This window comes from Sebastes fasciatus, chromosome 8 (genome assembly GCF_043250625.1).
Source record: "Sebastes fasciatus isolate fSebFas1 chromosome 8, fSebFas1.pri, whole genome shotgun sequence".
NCBI classification, from domain to species: Eukaryota; Metazoa; Chordata; class Actinopteri; order Perciformes; family Sebastidae; genus Sebastes; species Sebastes fasciatus.
Genome location: NC_133802.1, coordinates 26,662,954 through 26,677,139, shown reverse-complemented (window position 1 = coordinate 26,677,139; position 14,186 = coordinate 26,662,954). Strand labels below are relative to the sequence as shown.

General features: G+C 41.2%; 1 protein-coding gene and 5 non-coding genes across 7 annotated transcripts in view; 5 read left to right on the top strand and 1 right to left on the bottom strand.

Annotated features, from left to right (window-relative positions):
• The window catches only part of sema3h (sema domain, immunoglobulin domain (Ig), short basic domain, secreted, (semaphorin) 3H), a 78,594-nt gene that overhangs the window by 45,712 nt on the left and 18,696 nt on the right, over positions 1-14,186 (bottom strand). For both annotated transcript variants that reach the window (XM_074644687.1, XM_074644688.1), the window contains exon 2: positions 1,275-1,429. In XM_074644687.1, the coding sequence (XP_074500788.1) occupies positions 1,275-1,429 (155 nt within the window). The remainder of the gene's footprint in view (positions 1-1,274; positions 1,430-14,186) is intronic.
• trnar-ccu (transfer RNA arginine (anticodon CCU)) lies at positions 4,647-4,719 on the top strand. The gene has a single exon. It is a non-coding gene; the product is annotated as a tRNA-Arg (tRNA).
• trnam-cau (transfer RNA methionine (anticodon CAU)) lies at positions 4,727-4,798 on the top strand. The gene has a single exon. It is a non-coding gene; the product is annotated as a tRNA-Met (tRNA).
• trnar-ccu (transfer RNA arginine (anticodon CCU)) lies at positions 5,634-5,706 on the top strand. The gene has a single exon. It is a non-coding gene; the product is annotated as a tRNA-Arg (tRNA).
• On the top strand, positions 5,713-5,784 carry trnam-cau (transfer RNA methionine (anticodon CAU)). Its single transcript has one exon. It is a non-coding gene; the product is annotated as a tRNA-Met (tRNA).
• Positions 6,438-6,510, top strand: trnar-ccu (transfer RNA arginine (anticodon CCU)). The gene has a single exon. It is a non-coding gene; the product is annotated as a tRNA-Arg (tRNA).

Here is a 14,186-nt window from a genome sequence, read left to right as displayed (position 1 = left end):
GCATAGGCTTATTATGACACACAACACTTCCTAATACTAGTGAAATATAGCTCAAAATGAGTTTCCCAGCTAATTTCAAGATCTCTTTTTCTTGGAAGACCTAAATATTACATTTTATTTCAAGAAATCATACCGAATGAATTTTCACTTGTTCCATTGAGCAAAAAAAAACAACTTGTATTCATTGTTTTTTGTTTCACTTATTTTTTAAGTTGCCTTTTTTCCAGTATATGAATATTGCTTACACTGATGCTGGATACATTTTGTCATTTGCACCACCGGTGAGTAGCATTGCAGGACTTTAGTGTGTAGTGACACAGATATCAGTGATATCAGTGAGTGATATTATGTGTCAGGGCGGGAACTTGACCAGCTGGATCTAGAGAGGGCAGAGCGGAGCGGAGCAGGGGGTCCGCCTCGGGGTTTTAGTGAGCTTCATATCACAATGCTTCATATTATTGATGACATGTGAACATTCTGGTCCTTAAAATGTTGATATACACTTAAAATTAACTTGATTAATCCACTACATCAGACATTGCACAAAAGCAGAAGCACTCACATGTATAAGAAATCAATACAAATAATTATAAGGCTTCACAAAGGTTGCTGTGTGTTTCCTGATGATTCTGATCATCTGTCTCTGCTTTTGTTCATAACTTGATCCAAATTTCAGCAGTGAGCGTGGACAGAGGGGGAGGTAGGAATGTGCAGAAAATAATTTGTGTTCTGACTGGAACCTATTATCTTGGTATCTATTAATGTCAGTTTGGAAAGAAAAATGGAACAAAGGAGCTTCATATCTCATTCAGGGTGTACGAGTAGTAGATTAGAGTACATATCAGCTTTAACGGTTTAGGCTGTTCTCATACACCATTCGTAGCTATACCTACGAAAAGTAATGCACTGTAATCTGTGTATATGTCACAAAATCAATTTGTATATAATCCACAAAACATGAAGTATAAAGAGCAATAAGTGCTGCGTAGGGATGAGTTCGGGGGGATGGGCGGGTCAAAAGAGGGACAGAGGAAGAAAAGATGTGTATTTCTGTAATAAGAGTAAGGGATTAGAGAAAGATAGTTGATCAAAGGGGTGTGACTTTCCTCTTCCTCTTATCATCAGTAATTAGTCCCATCAAAGCCCTGACACATGAGTTATCTGAATCTGCTGTCATTTGACTGAGTGTTTATGTGTGTATCTCCAAGCATTCATCTGCTGCATGTTTGTATTGTACCATGCCTCGGATGGTATGTGTGTCCTCCAGTTCTAACCTTGCGGGGGTTCTGCGTTATGTCGTCCAGACTGGTAGACAGCAGGTTATCTTTCATGGCCACGTACAGACGCCTCCTGTCTTCGTCAGGCAGCAGGGAGTGCAGGTCTCCGGCCACCAGGGGCAGCGTCAGCAGGCGGCCGTTCTGGATCAGCTCTGTCAGAGGAGAGGAGGACAAAACGAAGGATTACAATCAGCGGAGATCGGCTCACGGCCCTTTCCGTTTTGAAAATGTTCAAGGGATTCTGGGAGAAATTAACATGAAATACACTTGTATGAAGAAAAAAAATACACTCTCCAGGCATCTAAAGTTGTGGTTTTACCATCAGTCTTCATGCCAAGTTAAAGTAAGCTAATTGACTCCTGACTCAAGCTCCATAGGGGAGAGTAGAGTCAATATCTTAATGTTCACAATGGGGAGTTTGGTTTACACACAGGCATGGGTATAAGGAACAACAAAAAAATAGAAAAAGATCAAATAAAAAATACACATAACACCCATTACAAATATCTGTTAAAGTAACAGATGGTCAGGGATTTTGAGGCCAGTTATGAAGGAAATTTTTCAACAGACAAACCATCACATAAACTAACATGTTGGTCAAAGACACAAACTTTCCCACACCTGCAGTATCTACCACACACACACACACACACGCACACACACACACACACACACACACACACACATAATTGTCAATTGTTTGTCTTGCAGCTTCATTTCTCTTATCGCACTGGACACTCGTGTCAAAGAAAATAGACTGTAATGTATCTTTTGTGAAAAACAAACAAACAAACAGACACACTGTACCTGAACTACATCTCCAGACAGATTATATGATAACGAGTGATTGTGAAAGCACAGATAACGAGCGTGCAGCTTAAATGTTGTTTAAATGATTACACCGTTGCACCACGTAAACTATGAGAACTATGAGAACTATGAGAACATCGCACGTCCGTCTGTCTTGTGTTAACTTTCATATTTGAACTGCCAAGTGTTCTTCGGTGGATTGGACTTGGCGTCGGCTCACAAAGCTAAAAGCATAAACATATAGGCTTTAAAGCAGCACCAGGCATGGCTTCACACGTTGGCAGCTCTAAATAGCAGTGAGAGGCAGAAAGAGCTTATAAAACACGGTTTGAACTTCAAAACCCAGAACGTCGGGCCAATAATGTTGATAAATCGCACACAGTATACTCTTGTTTAGCAACCTGGCAACCTTCTGAGATGCAATACCAAAGGGACGAGAGGTAGAAGATTACATTTTCCAATCTTAAGTGTATAAACCAGACCCTAAGGAGAAATGGGATATATGGGAGAATACAGCTTGTAATTAACATAAATTATTACCCAGTGTAGCTTTAGCACACAATATTGGTTCCCTCAGGGGAAGATTTAAAGGAGTTATTAATGATTTATCATCTTTCACTGCAGCAAACTCAGCTTCACTCTTATTAAAAGAGAGATCATGTATAGTTTTGTATCAGGTGGGCATTCATGCGGTGCTTATTCCGTTGCAGTGATGGATAAACCCCTTTCAAACATACACTGTGTTTCCTCAAGCGGCTGAATCTGAACTGACACAAAGATCATACAGAATATAATCTGGTCAATATTCCTTTCAATATCACGGTGGTGTTAACTTCCAGCATGGGCACCTTTACTGAGAATCAATCATTCAACCCTAGCAGCTCTACCTCACTGAATTATACAGGAGGCACTGGTGTGTATAGTGTGTGTGTGAGAAATTCACTGATTTTCTACCACTGACAACCCATTTTTGTAAAGAGCAAAAGCAAACTTAAACCTGCAATAGAAAGCTAACTAATGACGTATCTGTCTCCATCAGATTTTCAATTAGGGCTGGGCAATATATCAGTATTATATCAATATCGTGATATGAGACTAGATATCGTCTTACATTTCGGATATCGTAATTAGGGGTGTAAGAAAATATCGAGTATCGTGACATTATGTTTTGTGATACTGTAACGATTCTCAAAAAAAATTTCAACACATATTGATTCATAATCAACAGTTAAATTGCAAATATTAACTCAGCCAATACCTTACTTCATTTGCAAAGTGAAGAACCCATCCCAAGTAGTGCTACTGTATGTTGTTGGATGTTACAGGGACTGTGATAAATGCAAATCTCACTGTCTGATTTTATGTATATGGCAGTGTGTTCTTTATACAATGACAGTTTTTTTATATCACCTTGCTTACAGTATCGCAATATATCGCAATATATTGAATCGTAACCCCTGTATCATGATACGCATCGTATTGCCAGATTCTTGCCAATACACAGCTCTAATCGCAGTATCATATTATGGCATAAGTGTTGTCTTTTCCTGGTTTTAAATGCTGCATTACAGTAAAGTTTATGTAATTTTCTGAACTTACAAGATTGTTCTAGCTTTGTCTTTACACACTTAGACATTATATCCACATTACTGATCATTATTCATCAAAAATCTCACTGTGTAAATATTTTGTGAGAGCACCAATAGTCAACTCTACAATATCGTCGTAATATCGTATCAAGGTTTTTGGTAAAAAATATTGTGATATTTGATTTTCTCCTTATCACCTATAGCCCTAATTTCAATGCAATTTGATAAAGTCAAAACCTCTTCAACTTCTTCTGGACTTATAAAATGAAAAAGATAATGCAATTATCCAACACTATCCTGTTGTAGGACTTCTCAAAGGGTTACAAAACCCAAAAGGTAAAACTTCTTGCTTTGCCCGCTACATTTAACAAACCAACAAACAGAAATCTATCCGTCAAAATATAAATCTGTTTGCTGACACATCACTGTGGCTGCCCCTTATTCTATAAATAAGCCCCACAGCCTTGCCTCTGCAAACACATGGCAATTATCTGAACTACGGCTGACAGAGGCAGATGTGGGATCTGAGAAAAAAGTAATGAATGACTCTGACTACCTTCAACACCCTCCTGTTATATCTGCTCTTTATATGCTACACATCATGTTAGTTGGCATGTGGGTTTAATAGAAAACACATGGTTTGAGAGGAGTTGAGAAAATATGAAGAGACTTATAGATGAATGAAATGCGTTGAGGAGTGAACACTGAGAGGAAGAGAGGGAAAACAGAAAAAAGGAGAGATTGGCAGACGTGGTGAGAAGTGGGAACTGTTGAGATCGATGGCAAGACTGAGAAATAAATGAAAAGAAATGATGACAGACTGGATATAAAATACATGGAAAGATGAGGAGATGGCAAAAGGGCTGACTGGGGTGAGAGAAATGGTAAATTCATCGAGATCATACTCATATCAGTTTGTTCAAATTAATGAAGACAAGACTATTCAAACTGGCCGTACCAACCAGAAACAGCCCCAGTGGCCTAATGGATAAGGCACTGGCCTCCTAAGCCAGGGATTGTGGGTTCAAGTCCCATCTGGGGTGATTTGACAGCAGAGTGGCGCAGCGGAAGCGTGCTGGGCCCATAACCCAGAGGTCGATGGATCGAAACCATCCTCTGCTATCAGTGTTTTACGGGCAGCTGTTTGGCCCTAAAGACCTTTCAATGACTGGAAGTTGGAAGACGAAGATATCCTGAGATGTCCTTTGTCTGCTTCAAGCTCCAAAAACAATTAGCTCTAAAACAGTGACATAGGCTGAACCTAAATCGAGAATAAGAGATCATGCCAGAGACAAAGCACAAATTATTTGCACAGGCATGTGCACCCGCAAACAGTCAGCATCTTGTAATGTGCATCCCCAAGTGTTCAACTGCCCTTCTAATGTGTACTAATGGGGTGTCACCAAATGGACAAAAGTTTCAGACAAATCATTGCATAATGTCAATACAGACTGCAGATATCAGGAAAACAGTCTGTGCTGCAGACAAAGACTGCCGAGGACTATAGCATTTGTTGCTTCACTACATCACTGCTTTTGTCTCATGCTCCCCATGTTTTCAATGCCTTGCTTTGTCATGTTTCTCCCTCTTCGCATCGTCTAGGTTGTCTCTCTAATACTGTCATTGAAGCCCCAGTGGCCTAATGGATAAGGCACAGGCCTCCTAAGCCAGGGATTGTGGGTTCAAGTCCCAGCAGAGTGGCGCAGCGGGAGAGTGCTGGGCCCATAACCCAGAGGTTGATGGATTGAAACCATCCTCTGCTATCTATGCTTTACTGGGTGGTCTCTTCCACTGCTTCCTAACTCAATCTCATCCTCCTCTTTCTGTTTCTTTTTTGTTGTCTCTCTGTTACTGCCACAGTAGCATCAGGGGCCATTGTTGTGTTATTGAAAGCCAATGTTTGTGCCTCCCATACTGTTGCTTTAAATTGGAACTCAATGTGTACTCATACTGTGAAGCCCCAGTGGCCTAATGGATAAGGCACTGGCCTCCTAAGCCAGGGATTGTGGGTTCGAGTCCCATCTGGGGTGATTTACAGCAGAGTGGCGCAGCGGAAGCGTGCTGGGCCCATAACCCAGAGGTCGATGGATCGAAACCATCCTCTGCTATAAATGCTTTAAGGAAAGTCAAAAGACTTCAACCTCCACTTTACTAATGACGGAAACAAAGCTGTCCTTGTAGTACAGAGGACACAGACAAATTGTTCTTACATTGAGGATCTTCATTTGTAACACTGAACCTGTTTAGATCATCAGCAGCAGCACTGACAAACAAAGCAACACTCTGATGCGACCAGCTGTCGTGCCATCTTGATAAAAGTCTTAAAGGTCACGACTACAATCGAAACCATTCTCAATTACATGTGTTTTACTGGAAGCTGAGTGACTAACATTTCAAATACTTAAAGGAGAACTCCTGAGGTTGATGAATCAAAACCAGTCAGTGTCTGGTAATACAGGGCCCCAAGTGTTCAACTGCTCTTCTAATGTGTGCTAATGGGGTGTAAAGAGGGCAATTGGGCTCGAATAGACAAAAGTTTCAGACAAATCATTGCATAATGTCAGTACAGACTGCCGATGTCAGGAAAACAGTTTGTGCTGCAGACAAAGACTGCCGAGGACTATAGCATTTGTTGCTTCACTACATCACTGCTTTTGTCTCATGCTCCTGTTCATGTTTTCAATAGTTAGTCATGTTTGCTCCATGCTGTTTATGTCCCTCTATGCATTGTGTAGGTTGTCTCTCTAATAATGTCATTGAAGCCCCAGTGGCCTAATGGATAAGGCACTGGCCTCCTAAGCCAGGGATTGTGGGTTCGAGTCCCATCTGGGGTGATTGACAGCAGAGTGGCGCAGCGGAAGCGTGCTGGGCCCATAACCCAGAGGTTGATGGATCCAAACCATCCTCTGCTAACAGTGTTTTGGCGGCTGTAGCTTAGTGGCAAGGGCTCTTCCAGTCTGCAGGTGGAAGTGTCCTTGAGTGAGATAACTGAACCCCAAGTTGCTCCCCGGGCTATTCACAGCAACCCACTGCTCCTAAATGCAGTTATCCCACTTCGCTATGTATATGACGAATGTAATAACGTTTTTTAACAGGGGCGTTCGATTAACAGATATCTTAAGCTTTAACACTCATGCAGGTGCTGCTAGTCATTTCATGCAGTCCCACGAATATGGATTTTCTCGCTCTGCTTACTAAAGATGCCACCAAGCGGTAAACCCCAGGCTTCAGACATGTCTTCAGAAAACCATTCATTGTCCTCGTCCTCGTGTACTTTTAAATTGGTATGAGCGACAGACAAAGAGAATGTGTAAAAAGTAATTTGTTTGGACCCGAGCCAAATTCATCAAAATGTATAACATGGTGGGATGACAGGTTTCCACAACTCTGCCCAATTAACAAGCTGCATGCTGTGAGCCCATGTGAGTTCTGTTTACAGTACGGTTCCTGGCTGGCGTGTAATTGTGTGATCTGAATAGAACCGAATATTGCCACTTTTCTCATTGTATCTGTATTTTTCACTGTGCACATAAATCACAAAGTAACGGTGAGAGGGTAAAATAGCAAAGGTGGATAAAGTCAAAAAGAGGAGGAGGAGGAGGGAGAGAGGATGGGAAAATGACATGGCAAAGTGACAACAAGATGAAAACGGTCTGATGGGTGAAGACGGCTGCGAGATGAGAATAGGAAAAATGTCAAAACATGACACGATAACAGACAGATGAGGAAGAAAGGGAAGAAGAGGGGGGAGGGGAGGAGAGCAGAGTGAAAGAAATCTTGATGGAAGAAATGAATAAATATTGATTGATGATGATGAGGATGAACAGGAAGAGGAGGAATGGGAAGAGACAGGTGGGGATTGGACAGGAAAGGTCGATGAGGATAGAGGAGACAGCTTCTGTAAAAATCATGTTGCGATGACAGGGCTGGGGGGGAATGATGGGCATACGGGTGGATTGAGGAGGAAAGTGGGAAAGGAGGATGAAGGGGGAAGAGTAGCCGAGAGCGTGAGGGGAAAATTGTAGCGTAATAACAGAGTGAAGGATGATGAATAGATAGGTGGATTGAGGAGGAGACGGGTGAGAGAGGCAGATGAAGGCAAAAGTGAGAGGAAAAATGATATGATGACAGGGTGAGAAATGATGATTGGATGGATGACAGGTGAGGGAAAACAGGGAAGACATGAGTAGAAAAAATGAAAGGCAGACACTCATGGAAGCAGAGAAAAAAAGGCTAAGAAATCAGGATGAAGAGGAAGAAGAGGAGGAGGAAGAAAAAAAAAAGACGGATGCTGGAGACAGACAGCAATGAGAGGAACCACAACATGCTGACAGGCAGGAGAAAACACAAGAGATGGATGAGTGGAAAAGAAATGAGGAGAGAATAATAGAGAGAGGAAGGCATGAGTCAATGGAAATGGAGAGATAATCTGAAACAGAGAAACAGGCCCAGTAGGAGAAGAAAGCTCTGCACACTAAAGGTAGAAACCTATACTTTAGCTCAGTGGGAAATCTCTGCTTATTGGCTCAGTGGGTATACTTTGTTAATATTCAGCAAACGGTCAGAGAGACGTAGATTGTTTTGCTTCACACTGATCTTGGCTTCGTTGATCCCAGCGTGTTCATCAGCAGCGCAATGAATTCAACAGAATCGTGACTCTTTATGTTTGTTTTGTTCAAGATTTAATTGTTTGTTTGTTCACCACTACCCCCATGTCTTAACGATGAATTTTAACAGCAAAATGTTATAATAACCGATTGGAATGATGACCAAAAATATGAATCATTTTTCTACTCTTCACTGCAGCACATGAAGTCTTTTGCTGTCGTATGTGCACTGTCCTCTTAGCGTCAGTGTCATACTGGTGTCAGAACGGAAAAAGGTTGTCATTCTAGTTGACCTTTTCCACCACATTTTGACTCATCATAGCAGAAAAAGCACAGCTGTAAGCAATGACATTAATGATGTCTCCGTTCCGTTTAGATAACCCAGAAATCCAAACCAGTGAGCCAGCATGAACAACACCCTGCCCTGAAGCAGCACACAGAATTGCAATGCAGTGATTATTATTGTTATTAATAACACCTGTGCTTTTTCTGCTATGAAATATCTGTCTTATAGAGAGTCTATGGTGCTTTGAAGTGTGGTCGTGGTTCCTGTTTTACATGGCATTTGTATGACCAGCTGATGAAGGATTTAGGGACGTCACGATACAAGAAATTTAGTAGTCGATATACCAGTACCAGTGAAATTCCACGGTTCTCCATAGCAATCCGATACCACAGTAAAAAGACAAAAGTAAAACAATAAATCCCATGTACTTCAACATCCACTCCTTTATTACTGTTTGCATACTGTTTTTTGTTATGATGTTAAACAGGTCAAAATTTCCCGTTATCTATTTAATAACATCTCCTTCCAACAGCTGGACTTATTCAAGTTTCTCAAAAAAAAACTCATTTTACAAGATCACATTTCAACACATCCTGATAACGTTACAATACTAATATAATACGAATTTTCTGAATAGAGCCTGAATGCATCATAATGTGAATTAATGGCAGCTGGTAAGCAGCACAGTCCTGCACAGAGCTAGCAACTAACGTTAACTAGCTCTCGTCCTGCCGATTTCATCACAGATTTGTTGTTCACAATGTGGCGTTATCAGGGAAAAATAGGGTGCGTCCCCGGATGCATTGATAGTGAGTTTACTGCGTCCCAAAAACATTTTTTATCGTCTCAGAGACAACGAGGTGCCGTTAGTCTCGAGCCCTGGCGGTACTTACGGTACCTGTGGTAATGTAGAAAAACGAGTATCGTCACGTTTTAAGGATTTTGGCATTGACTTGGTACCGAAGTAGAAAAAAATTCCTGTGCAATTTTATGTTTTTCCACCTCAGCCTATACTTGACTTGCTTCAAACATTATGTTGACTTGCAAAAAAATAAAAAATCATACAATCCAATTTTGATAATAGAACAAGGCGAAGTCCATTTTTGTTGCCAGTTGCCTGGGATAAACTATTTGAATGCTGAGCCCATTTGGCGACGAGACATTTCCGCCGCCCTCTTCACGGGGAATCTAACCCTGTTGGAATTCATGCCTTGCTCTGCCTCCTCACACATCAGACACTTCATCTGAATTACAGTCTGTGCGCCACAAGAGCGGCATGACCTCGCTTAATTCAATAGAAAGGGAAAAGCTCAGCTTAATTGAATGTGAAACCACCTCTGCAGTGGAAACACCAGTGACATTCAGCATCTGTTACCATCACGGGATCCTATTGGGTCAGACAGCACACATCCTCACTTTAGAGGGCATTAAATCAGCATTATGACAAAGAGATGACACTCAGATCTGCAAGAGGGAACTGAGAGTGGCTTTGTAAACACACACACACACGCACACGTATATGTATTTGCAAAGGCAGAAAGTGGGTGCAATTGGTGAGTCAGCAGGACATGTTCCAGACTGCAACAAATTTAGATTTAGCTTCCACACACACACACACGATTTCTTGGTCTGGATTCAACTTCTTTAAATCACACATGCACAGAATTTTTTGAAATTTTTTGTGTCCCATCTTGACCTCACAACGATGAATGGCTCTTATTCAGTATGAAAACACACACTCTTTTCTCCACCATACACACACACACACATATACAGTCGAGAAACACCAGCTGCACCCACCCCACCCTTACTCTTGGGACAGTTGCCTTGGAAACAGCAACCATGCCGACATAATTTTGTGAGGGGGTGTGTGTGTGTGTGTGGTGTGTCGAGGGGTGTCTCTTGGCCTTGCCTCCTCACCCCACACCCTCCACCTCCCATGTCTCACACACACACACACACACACTGATGAATGATTTGGCCCACACCGCTCATCAACACTTTGGCTAAAACACAGAGGGCTGTTTGGAATAATGGAGTGTTTTTCCAAGACATCAAAGCTATTTAGTTAATGGGAGGGCACACACACATTCATTCACCATCAACCACTCACATTTCCAGATATTTCAGGACACAAAAAGCGCCATCTGTGCCCCGCGGCCTGGCTATCTGTCACTACCTAACATTCAACAGGATATTAACACACACACCTGCCAAGACTTAATTAAATCTTCGGCCATTAACCAAACACGGTCAGGAAAAAGGTCAACCAATCCACCTCGCTGTCTGCACTAACTTCTGAATGAAAGCTTTTATAAGTCGTACTGAAAGTGTGAGAGACATTTTCAGCATTCGTCTGTGATGATTTTATCGACCCAGCGGTAATCTGTTCTCCAACTCTGCAGCCTTTTCAGAAAACTTCAGAATTAAAATTGATTTTTCTTTTTTAAATCACTCTCGGCTCCAAAATACCTTCAAATTACACTGAAAGCTGGAAGAACAATCTGATACCAAAATAATGAGTTGTCATACGGCACAGAGAGGAGAACATAAGGCAAAGAATATCAGAAAAATATCAGAAGACACTTTATATTGTTGGAAAAGCTGGTTTAAAAGTACAGAGTGACTATAATTACATTCTGTGAAGAGGCTAATTTACGGTTAGTTCTCTGTGCAATATTTCTTTAGAACTGATCGTTTCATCCTCCAGCTACCATGTAGCTTGTAATTTTATTGAGTTTGACATAGACCATATAATAACTTCTACAATATTCACTGACTTTCATTTTCCTGCCAGTAAACATGATAAAGATGTCACTTGAAAACTTCAATATCAAATTTCTCTTGTAAGCTCTTTATGATGACTTTCCATAGCAAAATATTGAGTTTTTACTTTTACCATTGTTGTTATCGTAATCCTTTGAACTCTGCATGAGAAATGGTCCATCAGTGCCTACATTGGCATTTTTGCTTATTGTGATTTCTTGGAGTATCTTCAAATGCTTCATATCCCTAAAATCTGTACTACCTAAGCTAAAAGTCAATAAACCATAATAATTGACAAAAGTATTGAAAACATATACAAAAATCAGACTTTCATAAAATGTTACAAAATCAACACAAAAAATATTGATGATTTCTAAATGTAGAAACATGAAGAAAATATTTCTTTAGTTATTTGAACTATGAATATTTTTTTATTTTTTGAGAGTGCAACGCCATTGTGTTACGTTCCGCACGTAACATAACATAATGACATCATCACGTACAATATGATGATGTGAAAGACAGAAGCTTTAGCTTTCTGCTGCGAAAAGAATGAATGCTGTAGCTATATTTTTATTTTAGATTGATTTAAACAGGATCATTCAAACAACAGTCTGTTTTTATAGGGTTAACTTGAAACTGTTTTGAAATGCCAATTATCTTTTATGGTGATAGTAGTACGTTGGATACTAGTTAGTATGGGGCTAACACCTCGACCAATTCCCTACGTGACGTTTGTCTATACTTCCTGGTTCGCAATTACGTGGATTATAGTGCATTACTTTTTTATAACTATGAACGGTGAATGAGAACAGCCTGACCACTGTGATATGCAGCACCAAGTAGCACACACTTGCTTAATGTCTAATGTCAGCAAAGTTTAACAGACTACAGCTACAAGTTACGATATAGAAATATAAAATAGGTAATTATAATAGTAAAAAGAGATTCCTTGTTCTATGAACTCAACGCAATCTGCTCATTCTGCGCACATAAACTTGCAGCACACACGCGCGCCTGCTGAGTGCAACCATTCTTATCAGCATCAAGCTGACAGCGGGGTCAACGAGGGTCGTGACCTCTGACCCGAGCCAATTGGCCTCTGACTCCTGTCAGTGGGAATCAAAGACGTAAAAGGTTAAGACGTAAAAGAACAGAAACGCTAAGACATAATCCTACCGGTGCAGGCACGCACACACGCGGACACACACGGTGAAATGTGCGTGAATGGTTCCTTTATAGCAGTGCCAGCCTCTGCCGATCCATATTTACCTCCTTGAGTTTCTGTTTTTGTTTATATACTGTTTGTGTATATATACGAGTGTATTAGTGGTAGATATTTTTATCCATGGTGAATATTAGATTAAAGGCTGCTGGTCATGGGAGCTCTGATGGACCTTAATGTGATTAGAGCAAATGTGTGGCGTGTGATACAGCTAAGAACATTCCTGCATTGTACTACAAACACACACAAACTCATGGCATTGCATCTGTGTGCTGGCTTTCCCATGAACAAACACACCTGCGCACAAGCAAAACACTGCAAAAGACTATATGCAACGTGCAAATACTCCTGGATGCCAAACTAAAGTAGAAAAATGAAGCTTCCGTGTTGTGCTGATCCAGCTGTTTTTCAAATGTTGTTTAGACTGAGATTTTTGTTGTTGTTGTTTGGTAAACCGTAATGTCAGCACTATTTTCCACGCTGGCATCGCAACACATCAGGGCTGAGATGACGACCTGACCTGCACACTGCTGGACAGGTAGGATGTTTGCTAATTTGGTTAGCATGCAGGCAGAGCTGAATTATTCAACAGTTTATGAGCAATAACAAGTTTTAGGAAGGAAACTTCCCCAACTCATTGCAGGACTTGCAACACATATCAAGTAAAATATCAGAATAGTTCTGTAAGCCCTGCAGGAGTTTGCACTGGCACAGAGAAATATGACATATGAGAAACAAACGAAAGAAAGGATGATGAAAGAATCAAGTTTCTCTTCCAATCGTTAGCTCACTCATGGGAGTCCAACTTTGTTATTTTCCTGGTGTTTTACAGTGAGTTCTCCTTGTTTTTACATCCACACACACTGCTGCTGCATACACACAGACACACAAGCTACACTTATCATTAATCTATCCAATTATTCCCTCACAGTCTACAGCATCGTCCATGTCGGTTTGTTAGCTACACATGTGTGCAGTTTTGTTTCTGTGTCTGTTTGTGCGTCTGTCTTTGTCCGTCTGTTCATCTACTTGCCGAGCCCCAGGGAACTTCAGCTGTCTGGTGCAACGTTCCCAAAGGGAGGACTTTGTTGGCTGCGCCACCAGAGGGGGATGATGGTGGCGGGGGCGAGGAAACCGGGGCACATTTCCTGTGGAAATGGGGTTATCACTTCACCAATTACTGGTGCAATTACAGCGGGAGGCCTGCAGAAGCCTGGGAACAAAGCCCATAGGCACACAGATGGGCACTCATGTGGAGACATGCACAAGTATGAACACACACAAAATCATTTCTAACACACATGTCCGCATGCATACAGCAGTTATAAAATCTCACTCCGTCTCTGTCTCGCTCTCTCTTACGCCAAGATCACATCACACTGCATTTATGCCCTTTGAGATGGTCACGCTGTCAGTGTTCTTGGAGCCATGATTTGTCATGTCAGAATCAATCATAGCTTGCCGTCTCTCCAACTTTCATAATATGCAAACGTGATCAGGCAAGAGAGACAAATTTCAAGAATGAGTAATGTAAAAAACAACGGCATCCAAAACTCTGACATGCTCGTCTTTCTGTTGGATCCTTGTGAGGTGTCCTGGATGCAGAATCAGTTGTCTAACCACTAT